We start from the raw sequence: 19,341 nt of genomic DNA, 5'->3' as shown, positions 1-19,341 counted from the left end.
GTCTTTTCAATGTTTTCATGCTCTTATCTTGTTTTTTTTTTGTATTATTCTTTACACTTGTTAAAGCACTTTGTAACTTGTTTTTGAAAAGTGCTCTACAAATAAGGATTATTATTATTATTATTATTATATGAAAATTTGTAATAAGGACAGAACACATTCAGTGGAAAATGTCTCTATTTCCGTTTAAACATTGCTAATTAGAAATGCTCAGTTTTTCATTTCCAGATGTTCATTTCAGAAGGAAACCAACTGAGACGAAGGTACACAGATCGTTCAGGATAGTAACACGCACTGACATTTGATAACTCACAACTGTTTAGCATAATTTGCAGGTTGACTTTCTTGAGTTCTCTCTAAAGTTTATACTATATTTGCATTGTAGTTTATAGACACCAGTGAAATGTCATACAATAATACTTTTTACAAATTAATATAGTGAATTTGTCTCAAGAAAACAGTTTCAACTTGGGGGAATTATTACAGGCTGGTTATGTTAAAATCTAGTGATCTGCCGGTTACAGTAAATCAAAACATTTTCACAATACAACAATTTTAACAACCAGATTCAAAAACTAAAACTACAATTGAATTTCATGAGCTCAACAGAGATATACAATATGATCAAGTGCAGTGTTGTTTGATGGTATGTACATGTGAGACTCCTGGTTCCATCATGTGTGAAAGTTAGTAGGAAAAATACAAACAGACAACAACTAAAACTCGTCTAATGAAAAGATCCAGCTCACTCTGTTTAGATGAATAAAAATTTAATGGCTTTTTACTTTTTGCTCATTTCAACGTCATATGTCAGGTTATTCAACACTGTTGCCATACCCTCTCCAAAAAGCACTTTGTATAATTTGGTGAAAAGTTACAATGTTGCATAACACTGTACCTAACGCTGAATCAGAAGCATCATGTCATATGAGTTTTTTTCTATATTTCTGAACCTGAGTGTGACTTGATTCCCAAACAATTCCAAATTCGTTCTGTGGGCCCTGCGGGGTCTCCACTTTGATGATATCACGGTATAAAGTCTTCTGTCTGTTTCTAGCTTTGGGACAGAGGCGGTCGCTGTGAAAAAGCCTGCAGGCCCAAACTGTGAAACACAAAAGACATCTGACTGAAAGTAAAACTACGAAGTTGAGGTTAATCTATTGCACGGGACACATCATACCTAATGCGACCCTGGCAGCTGAGGCATCATAGTTTATCCAGAACGACACCCAGGATAGGATGGTGATGAGGATGGAGGGCATGTACGTCTGCAGGATGAAGTATCCAATGTTTCTCTTCAGCTTGAAGCTCAGAGACAGTCGTGGGTAGGCACCTGCAGGAAGCAGTAAAGAAGAAAAGGATTGTCTAGCACTTTGTTTTGGTTCCTATGGCGATGGCCTCGTGAACTGGTTTCATCACCATGGAAACAAGAAATCGCGGTTCAAATCGCATATCGTCATATCCCAATGCAGAGCAAAGTTTTAAAACATCCGTTTACACACACACACACACACACACACACACACACACACACACACACAGAGTGTTAAAGCAAGAGTTTGACACTTTCGGGAAATTTGCTTATTGGCTTTCTTGTCGACAGTCAGACGACAAGACTGATAGCATGCTCCCCCCTGTACGATAAATATGAAGCTACATCTAACAGCCGATTACACACAAACACAATCTTCTGCCAAAGTTAGAACACTTTCACTTATGTCACACGAAACATTTCTGTATTTACGTTTTCTCTTTTCAATGTGATGTCACGTGTACTTCTGTTCACCAACTTTCAGGGACTTTTGAATTAAAATCTGTTGACAGCTGTTGGGTTGTTTGGCTATTTCAATCAAATATGATCAAATCACACCCACACAGTCCTGATGAAGCAGATTAGCTGGGTTTTTGAGCGTTAATCTCTTTATAAATAATACCTAAACATGTTTTATTTTTATTATTATTGTTATGAAGAAATATACATGATTTTAGGTTATCTAGCTAGTTTAAAGGCCTGAAATTGAACATGAACACTGGTGTCTGATGTAAAACATACATTACTTAGCATGTGGACAGCATTATTGCGATCTCACCTGTGGAAAAGACCACGTTTCTGGAAACCAGCTTATAGTCGACAATGGAGAACTGAGGGAGCTCGATGCGCCTCACCCCCGTCACAGCGGTGTCTCCTCCTTTCCAATAGAACTCAATGTCATCTGTTGTATAACCATCTGCAAACAGGGAGAGAGGAAACCAGTGATTCTTATGAGTTGAAAAGCACTAAAAAGTGCAGCCGTCTCATTTTGTTGGAGGGCTAAAATTAATATTGTATTTTTATTTGCTTAAGTGAAATCTGGGGGCCTAATAGCTATAGTTGATTTACGGTAAGCCCTGTAAATCACACAGACTCGGCTGGCTGTAAGTGCTGATTGCATGAGATGTAAATCTTCGAGGAGATGTGTGTCACTATAGGCAGACAGACTTATACCACATGCATGGAATCTATAACTTAATAGTTTTATGGCAGACAGTCAAACAAGTCATCAAGAGTGATGACGTTGGACTCATTACTGTGCTCTACTATGGAAATCACTGTCTGGTTGAAATCTTTCTAAATAGACACAGCAGCTCTAAATGGAGAGGGTGAGGCAAGCAATACAACAGCTTAATAAATCGAAAGCAATTCAGCAGTTTGTGCAGTTTCCATGAGATGAGAAGTGTGAGAGCTTTTTTTTTAAATGAAAATCAGAGTGGTGTTCATATTTTTAAGGGATGAAAAAGTGTTTTCTTAAAGAGTTAAGATGAGGGCTTCAACTTACAACTCTCAATTTCCAGTGTGCAGTTCTGTTCATCCAGTGGGTATCTCCTCAGATCCATCATGCAGGCTGCTGTCGTCGTGATTCTGAATCAAAACAAAAGCAAAACAGAAGCACATATTACGTTTTTTACATGGCGTGGTTCATTAATGAAAATGCATTATCAAAGCATAATGTCAAGAAGAAGTAGATACAATAGAAAATGTATAAAGATGTGTTCCCTTACAGTACAGTGTACAAGATAAGATAAAACTAGTTTTGAATAGACCAAATGATTACAGCAAGAAACAAACATAATATTCATTATTATTTGGTTAAAACTGACTCCAGGTTAGTTACTGCTGATGGCACTTTCAATGCTGCATTGTTATATTGAGAATCTAAATAGAGACGCACTGTATTCGCAAGTTGTGAGAATTGCAGCTTAAATGGCTTTAACAAAACAAATAAAACATCTAGCCAATTCATGCATCTTAGATAGACTGGAAAGCTGTGTGATAACATAGGAGTCAAGAGTAAATGCAACCAAAGAGCATAAGCGATGGATTGCTAGCCAATCGTTAAAACCACCACGGGAGGGGGTGTGAGATGTTAAAAATGTGTAAATACATCCGTTTCTCCAGGATGCATAGTGTATGTAATCTTTACTGCTCTTAATTAGGTCACTGGACTGTGTGAAGGCAGAGGAAAATCAAGACTGATGTAATTGGATTTGCATATACAGTATGTGTTAAGAATTTATAAAAGGGTATCCTATCTTTTTCATTCTTTAAATAGGCTTTTAGCAGCTATCAGTGCTTAAATCTGTCTTGTCAAGTTGTTTTCTTGCATAATTCTCTACTGGAATGGGAATTAATGCAGTTTAGATTAGTGTTATACGGTATATCATCATATAATACTCGTAATTCAAATAAAAATTAACCTTGGCCATGGCTAGCATGAATTTCCACAGCATTACCCCATCAGTACAACAACAGAGTCATGTTAAACTCACTACTTAATTATCATACATTTGGTTGTATCTGTCCGTAGCTAATCTCGCATACTACTGGACCCATCAGCCTAATATTTTTTGAGCACATTTATGACTGTATGCTCAAGGACCTCTCACGGTCGCAGTGCTTGATAAATTTTGAAAACCCTATTTTATTGACTGCTCTGTTTTATACCGTCATTGACTGCTGACTCCTCACTCCTTTCAGTGGCCTTTAGGTAAGTACATTAGTTACATTAGTTAAATTACGTTAGGTACATAGGTATAGAAGGTAGAAGGTTTATTTGTCACTTTACAAAGTGAAGTGTAAAGTGAAATTAAGTTTCTAACTCCCTTCTGCTACGTAGCAGACAATATACAGTGATACAAAAGCAATCATTATATGGTTAACAGAAATAAACTATATTCAGTGCTGAGGATGAATTAGAATTTAAGAGTCTGATAGCTTGGCGGAAAAGCTGGTCTGCAGTCTGGTTTTGCATCAAAAGAGAAACTTGTACGTATATCTCTTCCCAGAAGGCAGCAGGGTGAACAGGCTGTGGCTGGCTGGGTACTGTCCATTAGTATCCTTTTGGCGCTGAGTAGGCACCTCACCTCACCGATATCACTGATGTTCGGGAGATGGGTACCAATTCTGAGCAGTTTTAATCACCCGCTGCAGAGTGAGTTATGTAAGTTAATTTACATATGTAAGTCAAAATAAGTCAGTGTAGACTTTTGGTTTCACAAGGGACACAAACAGGGGTCTGCTGGGTGAAAGTCCAATGTTGGTTTGACACACCCATCCCATGGATGTACTACAGTTTTTGTCATTCGCTTTGGTACATTGGTACATACACATTTGCAAAACAGTAAGTGCATTTCTCGAAACAGAACAAACAGCAATACACAGTTGTTTACCTGCAAATGCCCGTAACTTGCTCAAAATCCTTATTCTCCTTAGGACTGACTTATGCAATGAACTTATGCCTAGATGTTTTGGGGGGTAAGACTATTCAACAGAGAACCGGTATAATATATTGTGTTCAACATGACATAAGCAATTGATAATGTAGGAAACAGCAGACACTGTACATAATCATTTTCATCATGTGTCAAAGCATTTGCAATTTGTTCAAAAATAATAAGAAATTGCTTTTTATGATGTGCACAAGTGACGAGACAACGTGGGGGTTGAACAGTAGAATTTCAATTCTGATCTGAGAACTGTCCTAAAGTGACTTAAAAAAAACTATTATAGCCCAACATCACTCAATGAAAAAGGAAATGGACATTACACTGAATTTATCAAGACAACGGGTAAACATGGAGGAGGTTTTGATTTTGCATTAACAGGGGGCAGTTAATGTAGTGAGGTAATTAAAGGTCCCAGCCATTAAATGAGAATCCATGGTAATGACTGTCCTCACCTGAGGCCGTAGAGAACAGTGCCGTCTGGGTGTAGTCGAATCATACGGTTCTTAACAGTGACGCCGTGAACAAAGGACTTCTTGTCATTGAGAAAGTAAGTGTCTGGGACCCAGAGCTGGTCTGCTACTCTGTTGTCCAGTGTCAGGTTGAGAGGGATTCCTGCATAGGCCAGTCTCTTATCTCTCCAATACTGCTGGAAGTACATAGTCAACGTGTAGTCCTGTGGAGAGTGCAACGACAGTTATACTCAACAATAAAGAGGACTCAGAGAAATGCAATAATACTTTTTGGCAGATCCAGTATAAATAAAGTCATTTTTGTTTCAGACATTTGCAATTTCTTCAGACCAGTGTTGCCGACATTGTTCAAACTGAAGCCAGACTTTCTTACAAGGTTATCAGTTTCAACACTGAATGTCTGCAGCCCAGAGCTCGGGATGGATTTTTTTTTGCAACAAAGGTGATATTTATAGAATTGTCAAACAGCTCTGATTCTCATCAGTCTGCCCTGGGTGGCCATATTTCAAGACCTGTCGCAACGAGAAACCCTCAGCTGTTCTGTGTACAAAACTGGCACTAGCCCTCGGACTATAGATTTCCATTACTGCAGGCACAGCATCAACGCTAGGTTTCAGCTTAGTGACTGACCACTTTTACCAGCATGCCAACACGACACTGCATATCTCAGATAGATTGATAGATAGATAGATAGATTTCATGAAGTATTACCAGCCATACATGCAAATGACACATGAGACTATTTCAAATATTTATTGGGAGTTCATTCGCATCTAGCTTGAAAAAGTGGATCCATCAAAACACAAAAGCTTTTCCAGGCCTTTAATGGAGCTCTTTACTAGCTCACTTGGCATTGTTCTGCTGACTAATGTTCTCTTAAATAAATAAGCAGGTCTCAAAAAATAAACAAAATCTTGGCCCGTGCTGAAAATGCCTACATTTCAATCCTCAGGTGCACTAACACATTGGTCAGATAGTGTTCAGAAATGATTTCCATTGGATATAAAAATCAATACCAGCATTTATTTTTTTCACACTGAGCTTATTATTTTGACAAAATAAAGAAATGCATTATTTTTTTGTGACCACAGTGGTTTACATTTTTATGTGTGTGTATGAGTGTAGTTATTCAAGAACATAATAATATATGGATTATAAATGTACACACAGTTACATTCACATAGTAACAAGGAATGACAAAAGAGAAATGGTGTGCATAACACAAAAAAACAATATATATTTCTTTGTGTTTTTCTTTTATTGTTGCAACACACAAAGCAAAGGGGCAGCTGCATCGTGCATGGCTGACAAAGTGTAGGCTTGTGTTGTGTTTGGGAAGAATTACATTAAGTGATTTGACTGACAGTATAATATAATATTGATTCATATGAATAATTCAGTGTGTATGTACATCCAGAAGACGTATTTATTCTCTTGCCTCTAGTTAATGAAACTGTGTGGGCTTTCATCCGTTTAATGTCTTTTTTGTTATATTTAGAGTATTTTGTACATTTGAATAGAGTTAATTTAAAAAAATGATGATAATTGTGATCACATTTTTCCTGAATCTACATCTAAAAACAAGGCCATAGACATTTTTTGAAGTTGTCAGAGTAGGTGTAGGGTCTGTAGTAGTTAATGTAATAATACAATATGTTTCCAGAAAATCCCTGGCTTGAGGCTGGGCTGTTTTATTTTTTGAGTCTCTTTAGAGATGCCCAATTCTCTCTCACCCTCTGTGAACAGAAGATGCCCTCATTATGCTCTCTCCCACACGCAGCTGAGGTGTGGGCTGGGTGAATCAGCTTTACACAACAGCTCTTACACTACAGCGATGACGCCCATCTACCAACCCTCTCACTCAACGTCTGGACTGCAACTATTTTAGTCTATTTTAGATCTTAAGATCCCACCTCAGCAGTTGTCCTTGACTGCCTTAAACATGGCTTTAGCATCTCAGAAACAAAGATATACTGGTCCAAGCCCCCTGTCTAACCTGCGGGGTACCACAGATAGGGCTGTACATATGGATTATTTTTCAAGTCGATTAATCTCACGACTAATTTTGTGTATTTTAAAGGAAAAAAAGTTACCTGTTGTGATAATAACAATAACAGACATTAATCAGGCTACTTTACTTAAAACTTTAAATGTTTCTGACATGGATTAATTTCAATATTGAGTAATGCAGTATCATAATCAAATGTATTTCTGCATCAGTGTAGGGCAAAGAAAACAACTGAAACGATTCACAGACTGTACAGTTATTGTTGTCTATACTGTTAGATTCAGCTGTTTTCTCGCTCATTCGAGGCCGTTAAATAAACAGAAAATATGAAACGGCCAAACGTTAGATGACATGCGGTGTAACGTTACATTACCATGACAGCAGCGGGGCAGAAATTACTTTTAACATGAAAGCAATAAAGAAATACTTAGAAAATACATTATTAATTTACATTTTAACAGACTACATGTCCTCGTGCTGATAACGTGCCGTCCTTGTGTAATGGTGCTGCCGTCAGTGCTCTTGGATACTTTCGCTTCACATGTTCATGCTGCTTCACGTATTCGTGGAAAGCAGTTGGGCCACAGTGAAGCTCACGGGGCGAGCACCACGTTGTTGAGTGTCTGTCTAAAATACTCCCGATTACGGAGTGGGGTATTTTACGTCGACTATGTCGACGTAATCGCCCCAGCCCTGACCACAGAGCTCCATACCAGGGCGAGGCACAGATGAATTTCAGTCTGTGTGCAGGTAGAGATTCTCTGGCAGCCACACATGAGGTCAGTGTCCAGTGAAAGGTGTTGGCTGCTTAAAAAGTCACTCAAGTGCTGGATTATGTCATACACTAATTCTTAAAATATTTGCAACATGTTTTGTGAGCGAAAATAGCTCATCACCATCATCAGACCTGGCTTTCCATAAAGCTGCAAATCTAAAATCAAGTTTCCTTTATACAACATTTTACTACTGTTTAAATTCTTTTTGGATTGTTTTAGATAAAGGCTTTTACACTCTTTGTTCACATGCTCTGTAAAGCCCTTTGTCACTCTGATTGTTTCCACTGACGACATGTGTGGCTTTGCATAGGTTAGGCCTACACCTTGAAAAGGTTTGGTTGCTTCAACACCACAACAGAATCAACACTGAATGCAATTGATTAAAATTTAAATCAGGAAATCAGATCTCCTACAGTAAATACACTACAAGAATATTCCCACTAAATGATATCATATTGTCACGTCCTCTGTCCCTGCCACTTCAGCCTAGCCGGGACACTCTCTCTCTCTGTCTGTCAGTTTTGTGCTTTATTGCAGGAGTGGGATCAGGTGTGCAGGAGCTTGGCAGCACCTGCTCATCATAATCAGCCTCTTCTGCTTTATATACTGTGCTTCCACTCCACCATGCTGCCAGATCGTAGATTCAACTACACCGTTAGTCTTGTTCCAGCACTGATAACGTTGTTCAGTATTTTTGAGCCTTGGTTAATGCGTCTCTTTCTGCCTGCACTCATTCCTGGTCCGACTCCTGCCTCCTTCCCACTCCCACACAACCCGAACCTGCACTGGATCCTAATAACTCTCCCTGGCTCAAGTCCCTGCCTCAGCTCTCCCAAAACTAAGAGACTCTTAAATACTTAAGGGTGGTGATGGCGCAATGGATAAGACTGTCCCTTTGGTGTGAGAGACCTGAGTTTAATCCCCCACTGTGACCCACCCACCATTGTGTCCCTGAGCATGACACTTAACCCCTAGTTGCTCCAGTGCTCCGTGCAACCTCTGACATGTATAGCAACTTTAAGTCGCTTTGGATAAAAGCATCAGATAAATGTACTACTTAGTTTGGCAATAAACTCTTTTGCATCTATTCCTCGTATCAGTCTCTGTGTTCTGCAGTTGGGTTTACACCACTAGCGTGCTAACATACAGTACAGCAGAACTAGCAATATCAGCCAATACGAGCTTATGGCAGATTTATTGGTACTGGTTACTGTATGTTGGCTGACAAGCAAGAATGTTCTTAGTTTACATAGACAGACTCATGTGAAGCAACTGACCACTAACAGCAAATGGTTACACAGTAATCAGATTTGATTTGCCAAATTCCCAAATACATACAATTTTTGTTAAATCAACATAATCAAAATATATAACACATAAGGCGAGACTGGGTGGCGAAGGGAGGTGTGGTAGCAAACAGGGTTGGCATAAGTATATCAGCAGAGTCACAGTGAAAAATGTCTGGTTAAATTGGCCGTGCGACATACACCTGCATGAATATGTTACTATCCGGCTGGTAGTCGGATAGCTGGTGAATGAGCCAGTGATTGTGAAGCATGGATGAAACTGCATCAGCTAACGCAAACGTGACTTTAGTGCACTGCTTGAACTAATGCTGCGTTCCATTTTACATTTGAAATCAGAAATTCCAAGTTCCCAGTCAGAAATTTCAACTTAAGTTGGATTTCCAAATTGGAAAGTCGGGATAACCTCACAAACCCCAACCTCAAAATCCAAGATGGCTGCTCTGAGCATCACCATAGTGAAAGCTGTAGTAATATTCTGCTTATTGCACTTCTGTCTTTATTTGTGTCGCATTAAATCAGTTGTACACAGTCCCGTCCAACTTCTATCTGCCGACATGTTGCTACGGTTTTTCTATGCACAATATACAGCGTAATGCGTTGTTATCAACTAGTATTGCTAGCAATGGCTGGAGGCGTCCATTTTGGTTTTCCAACTTAAGTCTGTTGTTGTATTGGAACTCGAGTGTGACGTCATTTCCAGCTCCACCATCCGACTTCTGAGGTAAATGGAATGCAGCATTATGCTATGGTTCATTTATGATAACAAATTGCTTCTGCTTTGCAACTGAACTGAACACCAACACAATACGTTCATATGTTCAACGATTCCATTAAAAGCCGTTAATCATAATATTTAATTATGTCCCAGCACTATTGAAAATTAACTTTCAGTGCAGACCATCTAGAGAATCTGAGTGTAATATTCAATCATGTGACAATTACATTACCAATAGCCACATCTGATAACCAAAAGCTTTTAAAGAACATCCCAAGGAGGATTTCAAAATGTTAACTACCAACATTTAGAAAACGCATGTAGTGCCTAACATGTAGTTTAGGCAACCTAAAGGGGGGTGGTGTTTTGTCAGATATGTAGACCACAAGAGACAGAAAGAGGTTTGCTCTCAGCACCAGTGAGTAAATGAGGCCCAGTGGGAGGATGAGACTGTCGTGTCATCTTCGGCTCGGATAGCGCAGAGTCTCGTACTCAGACATGGTTACTGTGTGCCAGTCAAACATCATCTGCGTCAACTTAACACCAGGATATCTGCTGGGAATACAGGAATAGCACTCAGAGACGCTTGCCCCGTGCAAGAGGGGGGCTTTTCATCACTCTGTAAGACAGCTAAGTGTTCCCAGTAGAATTCAGAAGTCTGCTATATATGTTTTACAAACCATGCGTTTAATCATTTCAGTCTCTGCATCCTCCCACACAACATATCACAAAGTCTTTCATTAAATGATTTCATTCCTTTGACCACCTTATAACAGTGTAAGTTCTAGTATACCATGACAGCAAAATACAAGTGAGCTATTTTTGTGGGGTGGAGGGATGGGTGCCCGAGATGATTGAGAGGTTCAATCAGAATCTATAGAACATCATATGGTATATGAATATCATTGGTTCTGTGACAAACACTGGATCTTAGACGAGCTGAAAGTCTTCCAATATTCATTCTTGAGATGAATTAGGCATATCATTTTAGTATTAGTAAACTCATTCCACCACAACAATCCCAGAAGACAGCAATCTGATACAGAATGAAAAATTGACCAAAATAAGACATGAACCTCAAACAAAGATGTGTCTTGTAGCTAGACACTCGGCACTTTGGTTTTACTGGGAACTAGTCGCAACAACAGCAATGACAGTCTTAATCATAATTTAGTATTAAGAGTAATACATAATGAAGCTGTACCATACTTTAACCAGTACGGTAATTATTTATGGTTCGTGTTTAGATCCAATATAAGCCTGAAGTCATGATTGATCATCATAATATATCTTTCCAACATATCAATAACTGAGGAAACTAAAAACGCAGCACAACTAAAGCCAAGGCAAGACCAAATCCACAAAAGCTTACCCTTTTCTAAAACCCAGGGTCCTCAGGGTCCAAGTCTACGATTTTGGTGAAAAATCAGTATCCCATCCAGTATTTTCACAAGTTCATATGTACACAACAAAGCTTATTAAAACTTTTTGTACCAATTGTTATAAATTATAAATTATTGTACCAATCTGTCCCACTGGTTACTGATGATGATGATTTGGCTGCAGTGATCAGGTCCAGGCATAAAGACAAGATGGAGCAAATTATGACAATAGTCCAAGGACTACTTAAAGCTGCATTGTTTAATTTCATTTATATTATTCATTTACTTGGCCATTTGCAAACAGTAGGGTATGAACACACATTGACAAACCTTTTAAAGCTGTGTTTCGCTAATCACCATCTATTGAGGGAAATACCTCTCTCTTTTGCTGCAATGCTAATACTATGTTCACCAGCTAACATTAGTTGCTAACTTTTTTACTTGCTAACTTTTGGTGTTGTGCTGGCAGTGTACCATGAGTTTTTTTTAGGTAAACAAAACAATTAAGTTGCAGGATGTAATACCAAACTAAGCTAAAAAGCTCTACAGAGCTGGGGGAAACTGTGGTCAGGTGTGTAGGTTCTTCACCCCTTTCACATTACACACACTCATTGGATCAATTATTAAATTAAAAAGATTGATTAGTGCAGCTTTAAAGTGTGATTTTAAATTCAAAGATGACAGAGTGTGTTGTTTGTTCTGTTGCTTTACATAAGGAGTTTGTGAAACCACCTACACTAATAAAGCAATCAGATATGGTGTGCGAAGCTTTTTCAAATTCAATGTAAAATGGCTGATGAGTAAAACGTTTCTCATGCCCTAAATCATAGGGCCAGTTGGGGGGTCATCTTAGCTTACTTAGGGCACTCACATTGTGCCGCTAAATGCAACTGATTGCATAAATTAAAAGTACTTCAGCCACAATTACTTTCACCTGAAAAAGGTGTATCAACTCAATAAAGTACTTGAAGTTCCATTTTTATTATAAGCACCTTGTTAGTGTTACGAGTTGCTGCACAGAGGGTTTATATTCCTGTAGGGTCACATCCCACTATTGTGTAACACTGAATTCAGCATTGTTCCAGCACAGTAGAAAACTCAGCATGTTGTATATAGGGACTACGCTAGTGTTTCTGGCTGAGTTGTCCTTACCTTGTGAGTGGCTGAAGCCTGAGGCTTTTTGGTATGTTATGTGTGACTTATTAACTAAGCCATTCAATATAAATCTGGGAGAACATCTGTAGTATGGGTTTTTTAAGGGTAATGCTTCCTCCAGGCAGAAGGTGGATAATGTTAAAGTGTCAAAATGGATGGGTGTTTTAGCACATAATGGATTCATCTTCCAACTGAATAAATGTGTAACAACACTGCTGGGAGGATCTGCTTTACATCTTAAGGTACTTTATGCGTGTGGACAGGTGTTTCTTTACAGAGTGTAGGAACTCTGGTGGGTCACATCTGAAGGACAGATCACTAATGAACACACAAATATTGCATTTTGTTCCTATACTGCACTTGGAACAAGGACGTCTTTGACGATTGAGTTAGAGTTTTAAAAATAACAACAGAATGGAAAAAGACAGAGCGCATTCTTAATTTCCAAGCTAAAAATAAAGCAGTGGAGAGAGTAAAGTCAGAAATATATTCATAATCTCATTTCCTAGACAACAAGTTCTGGAGCTTGCCCACACAGGCTATAATGAGCCAATACCTTGTGTGGCTCTGGCTGTGTGAAAGCACACTGGCAACACCTTTTATGATCTCTGCTTCTCTGAGGGAAGGTCCACTTTGGTCTGAACAAGGACTGTGACTGAGCAGTCATCCAAGTCGGGCTGCAATTAACGATTATTTTCATTGTCAATTAATCTGTCAGCTGTTTTCTTGATTAATCGATTAGTTGTTTGGTCTAGAAAATGTCTAGAAAATTGTGATTTCTTGTCATGTTGTTCAAATGTCAAAGATATTCACTTTACTGTTACAGAGGAGTAAAGAAACCAGAAAATATTCACAAATGACTCAAACAGATTAATTATCCAAATAGTTGGAGATTAATTTAATAGTTGACAACTAATTGATTATTCGATTAATTGTTGCAGCTCTACATCAAAGTTATTTACACTGATTGAAAAACTTGTCACTAGGTTTTGTGCTGAACCATTAATAGTCATATAAATACAATATAATATACAAAACAATGTATTTTTAAATTAAAAATACATAAAATATGTGCTGCAGCCCCAGCCCCACACTCAAAAAGCAGCTTGTTAACCCTCAGCAAGATCAGCTACACGCAAACCAAATAAATATACCAACATTAGATCAAGACCAATTAATCGGCTAGGCTGATAATTATTGGCCAATATTAGCTTATTGCATATGTGACAAGAAATAGCAGTAAATATGTTTGCAGTAATTTGGCACTATTACATAGTTTGCGCACCAGAGAGCACTGACAATATGATTTTTACTAAATTAAAATGTCCCTCTCACTATCTTGGTCACAATAAAACAAAAGTACAAAGGAAAAGAAAAACGTGTGAGTTTATGTTTTAAAATCATATTATTGGCCAAATATTGATTTCAGCATCAACCTCAAAAATCCAGTACCAGTTGGGCTATAGTCAGCTTTTTCACTTGATTTCTCAGTGACATTTTGGGAAATATGTTTATTTGCTTTCTTGCCAAGCGTTAACGAGAAGATCGCTACCACTCTCAAATCTGTCCATTAGATCAGCTTAGCTTAGCTGATGAGCCTAACAGCGACTTTAACGTTACATGTAACTATTACTTTAAGTTTGACAATTCTGGTCAAATGTATTTAAAATATTGAGAAATCACATTTAAAGGTTTGACAGGTTGAAGCTCATTATGTATGCACAGTCTTGAGTTTTGCTCTAAAACTACTTTTGGTAAAGTCACATAATTCCCTATGGGAGAAAACTTTGACTAAGTAATGAATAGTCTGGTTCAGTGTGAGGTATGTGGAGCAGAGCTGTGTATCACATTGAAGCTACTTCTAAAAGTCAGGGAGATGAACTTGATCTTGAGCCAAGTTTTCTCCTTTCTGCTCTTCTTTTCACTGCTTTGCAACCTGCCTGTGTCAGGGAATCAGACACTGCAGCATAGACCACAACCCCCAAGGGCTCCTGAACATCACTTATTGGGTCTAGCCCAGTGCAAACACACACACACACACACACACACACACACACACACACACACACACACTGAAGACACCTGTTTTGAAGACTCATGTTTTGAAGTTTTGTAAGACTATCTTATAGAAACATTGATCATCACTTGATAACCACAGCATGTTCTGAAAAGTGCAATTGGACTGCAGATAATTCAGAGACACAACTTCCCTGCTCCTCTGGACTACATGTGAAGAAAGAGAGTCATACTACTACCAGGACCTTGTTGAGGCAAATGAAAAGAGACAAGACATGCACTGCATTGCAGATCTAATCTGTCTGTTCCCCGCTTCTCTTAAAGCCCGACTCTAAACTTAGCACCGACAACTGACACTGATTTACTAAATGTAGTCCTCTTATCCTCTTAACAGATTAAAGGTTACTGCAGATAACACAGACATGAACATGCATGTGCTCACACACACACTTTACAAGCAACCTGGAATTTCAAAGGCAAGCTAGAGCTATTTAAGTGAGGCTTACCACTTAGCCCAAAAGATACAGCATGATGTAGTTAGTGTTCAGCAGTAACACAAAAATACAAATTTGTTCTACATTTAGACAGAATACATGTTGTTCCTCGATGTCTGCCCAAAGCTGTGGCTTCTCTCAATGTGGTTTCTTGAGCCTCAGCTTTTGTACAGGATGTCTTTTCAATCAAGCTGTACAACAGATGACACTTCTCATCGTCACTCAGACATCAATATGAAGCCTTTAATGATCTGACCGGACTCTGGACATGCTACTCACAAGGCTGTCATTAGTGTTCAGATGTCAGATTTCGAACTGGAATGACATGGCAGCTGTTCTGGGAATGTCACATTTCTACCACAGAGAATTCATCACAATAGTTTCAGCTGATGTATTTGTTCACATGTTTCAAGAATTTTGAATGGTTTTTGACTAATTTCACCATCTACACTCTCCATACAGCAGTTGCTGGTCAAAACTGTATCCACTGGGCTCAACAGATTCTCATTAGACATGAATCTTGTGAAAACTGAGCGTGTTAAGATCATGGTTAAGATACAGACTGGCTTTGTGAGGTTATACTTTAACACTTTAGTGTATGAAATTGTTCAGAGAAAATCTCAAAGGGCTTTAGCAACAAGGTTAGAACTGTTTAGAGCCATGACAAAAAAAAGGCAGCAACAGAAACCCAAGAATAAAGGTTGTGTAAGAAGGAAGAAAGAACAGTTATGAAGCTAGAACTGCTACAGGTACATTAAATCTGTTGGAATAAGGTGGTCACCTCCATATGTTCAAACCAATGCTAGGGAAGACACAAGCTGCTCCTCCAGGCTCCACCACCAACTATGTACTTGCTAGAGGTAGCAGAAGAAGTAACTAACCAACACATCTTGGTTAAACTGATCACACACAGGTTCATTAGACACCTTGAGATGCTCTAGTATGCAAAATGTTAGAAGGAGCTACAAATGTCAAAGCCCTCTGGAGGGGGAACAGCAGGGATGCAACTCAGACAGAAAGGAACAAAATAATGTTGTTCAGGACCACAGATAAACTACAACAGGGTTTGATAGCACTAGCTCCTCAGGATACCCTGATAAAAGTGATCTATAGCTCCAGGCATTAAAAAAGATAAATCGTAGTAGTACTGACGTGAGGTCACTTTGCTTCTTAAGTCATAGCAGAGTCCAATGTGTTCAAGCAGCCTCACCAGTGATCAATGATCTCGTTGGCTCACACGTGTTTGATACTCTGTACTCCATCAGGGTGGGGTGGATATTTCTGGATATCTGGCAAGTCAAACAATATAATGCCTCATGGACAGGAAGCAATCAGCTCCTTGGTGCCTATTTTGTATCATGAGTGAATCATTTTTAGCACATGCTCAAATGCCACTGGGGGTATGTAAATGTGTCCAATTCCTCCAGCAATTTCCTCTGTCCCATCTGCATGCCTCGAACCATTAACACAGACAGTCTGATATGATCGCCAGTGAGGAGGCCAAATGCTTTCATACAGTATTGCTATGCAGACAGCAAAAGTTAAAAGCGGGTGTGGTCTCTACCATGGAAATTAGATTTGGCCCATTCAGTGCTGAGACTTGGTTGACTGATTATAAATTTTCAATGCTAATTGCTAATGAGATAGAAAACATACTGTATGTTTCTGTCTCAATTTGCCTGCAATTAAAGGCTTAAATAAAATAATATTATAAGATGTATTCTGACACTGTGGGCCCCCCACACAGACAACATTTTGGCTAATAGGTACTATTAAATGTATTCCCGAATGAGCTATTAGCAGTTCTTGTTTGCAATGTTCCCATGGATGTACAGACAAATATCACTGGATACTTTGATACTAAAAAATACTTAATGATTCTCAAAAATCCCCGGCCAAACATATTTTTTACTGGCCAAAATAACAAATTGCCTTTTGTGTCCCATATACATTTGTTTCCATACTTATAATTGAGATAATAATGTATTATATCAAATCAAAACTTGAAGAAGAGGCCACAGTGAAATTTTAAGCGAAAGTATATTATTGCTATTAAATGTACTCAAGACATAACAGTAAATTGTTTTCTAAATTCACAAGATGCTTATTAATCATTTAACTTAAATTTCATCACGGCTCACTCTTAATTATGCTTTATCATTCAACTTAAACCTCCTCATCAGACTGCTCATTTTCTACAATTGCCCTCTTTGCACGATCCAGGAAGTCCTAGTGCCACAGCATCACAGCTTTTGAAGGAAAATTATTTTTATACAGAATATGGATCGTACTCCTTGATCTCTGAGGAGGACAGCTGGACCGTAAGAAGATGGGACAGTGTTTCAGACACTGGCCTGGACTGCCAACTGGTAATGGTGCACTGGATAAGACACATGCCTTTGGTGTGAGAGACCCAGGTTCAACTCCCCACTGTGACATGTCCATCAATGTATCCCAGACACTTAATCCCTAGTTGCTCCAGAGGCGTGTGACCTCTGACCTAAATAGCAATTGTAAGTCGCTTTGGATAAAACGCATCAGCTAAAATGAATAAATGTAATTTTTTTATGTTCTGCTTAACCCTCTTCTTTGTCTGCTTCGTTTTTTCGTTTTGTTGATTTGGTGTAACGTTAAATTCTGCCACATTATGCTGGTGGCTAGCCAGCCTAAGCTAAAAACTCCAAGTACAACTTCTGTAATTACCTCCTAACACTAGCAGCTTTCAAGCTGCCTTATTTCACAGGGGTATTGTGCTAATATGCCGGCTCGCTGCACTATAAGAAAGGTATGAAGCAGGAGCCTCTGAGCTGGGATTGTGATTCTACTACCTTCTTCACAGCTCTCTGTGACCCTGTTTCATTCCGTCAACTTCAGGCTGCATATGCCACAAGAAGCATTTCAGAATCAGAGCATTTTGCCTGCCTAATTTTGCCGACTTGTATAGATTTTGTTGATTTGGTTATTAGTGTTTGCATTTTGTGCTTCTACTATGATTAAGTACACTACGTAGTTAAATGATTTCTTTTTGTGTCTGTTTTAATCGTGTATATTGTTCTACGATCGGAAGTCTCCACAGGGTGTTTTATTTTGAAAATTGACCAGATTCTCTATGCTGTTCTGTATCTGATTTCCTGCCTGGTACAATCTGCTCTGTGCTGCTTGACGCGGCTTCTGTCAAAAATAGAACGGCTACCTATTCTCTGAGGAGAGGTGCAGAGAGACGCTTCTGGGACACTTCTGGCAAGCGCTGTGGCTGCGTCTGATGGACTGACAAGCATTAACTAGAATGGCTGCGATTAACTCAGGCAACCGTGGAGCAGCCGTAACGCACCGTAGCAATGGACGTGTATGTAAATCCAGCAGTGAGAGCGTTCACGTAAAAGAGGCGGTGTTAGCAGCAGATGACCAATCGCAGACATGAACAAGTCCACTGTCAGCAGAGCGTCATATTTTACAAACGAAGAGCAAACTGTAAATGCTCAAATAGTGGTGAAAGACTGAACTTCAACATTTAGGCTACTGAAAACTCCCCCACATTAGGCTACCTGCGCCCACATCGCAAAAGGTGGGGCGGAACATGACCAGTATCTGTGATTGCTTATAATATAGCTACTAAACTATAAATAGCCTATGTTTATAAATAAACTTAATTTCAATATCCCTGCCAAACTGCTTTTGTTGTTGCTATTTACATTCCTCCCAAAATATCAAAACATGTACTACCGGAACTGTTTGAGGTCATCAGCAGTCATCAGCATTTTGGTCTATCAGACCATATTTCTCTGCTTCTCCTGCCCACTTACACCCAGCTGATTAAAAGGGTCAAACCATCAGTAAAAACAGTCCACGTGTGGACAGCCGAGGCTACCACAAATCGACAGAACTGTTTGGAGTGCAAAGACTGGCATATGATCAGAGAGGCCTTGAGGAATATAAATCATCAGTGACATCATACATCAGCAAACGTGTTGATGATGTAGTGATCACTAAGACAATAAAATCATTCCCCAATCAGAAGGCCTGGATGAATGGAGAGGTGAGAGCTCTGTCCAGAGCCAAAAAAGCTGCTTTTCAGGTCAGGTGACAAAGAAGCTTACAGCACCGCTAGAGCGAGGTAAAGCAGAGACATCAGCAGAGACTGGAGAGACACCTCAACACCAACAACACCAAAGATATGTGGCAGGCCATCAAAAACGTCATAGGCTACAAAAGCAGGAGCATCATGTGTGAGGCCACATTACCAGATGAGCTAAA

The 19,341-nt window shown here is 39.1% G+C and overlaps 1 protein-coding gene across 2 annotated transcripts in view; it reads right to left on the bottom strand.

Annotated features, from left to right (window-relative positions):
• Window positions 1–19,341, bottom strand: part of gabrb3 (gamma-aminobutyric acid type A receptor subunit beta3) — a 39,765-nt gene that overhangs the window by 16,000 nt on the left and 4,424 nt on the right. For both annotated transcript variants that reach the window (XM_046049750.1, XM_046049749.1), the window contains exons 4-7: window positions 5,217–5,437; window positions 2,817–2,899; window positions 2,091–2,228; window positions 1,181–1,333 (exon numbers count right to left, since the gene is read on the bottom strand). In XM_046049750.1, coding sequence (XP_045905706.1) covers window positions 1,181–1,333; window positions 2,091–2,228; window positions 2,817–2,899; window positions 5,217–5,437 — 595 coding nt within the window. The remainder of the gene's footprint in view (window positions 1–1,180; window positions 1,334–2,090; window positions 2,229–2,816; window positions 2,900–5,216; window positions 5,438–19,341) is intronic.

The sequence above is a fragment of the Micropterus dolomieu genome, linkage group LG05 (assembly GCF_021292245.1).
Source record: "Micropterus dolomieu isolate WLL.071019.BEF.003 ecotype Adirondacks linkage group LG05, ASM2129224v1, whole genome shotgun sequence".
In the NCBI taxonomy this organism is placed as follows: domain Eukaryota; kingdom Metazoa; phylum Chordata; class Actinopteri; order Centrarchiformes; family Centrarchidae; genus Micropterus; species Micropterus dolomieu.
Note: the sequence above shows the minus strand (reverse complement) of the source record. Positions and strands in the feature narration are given on the sequence as shown.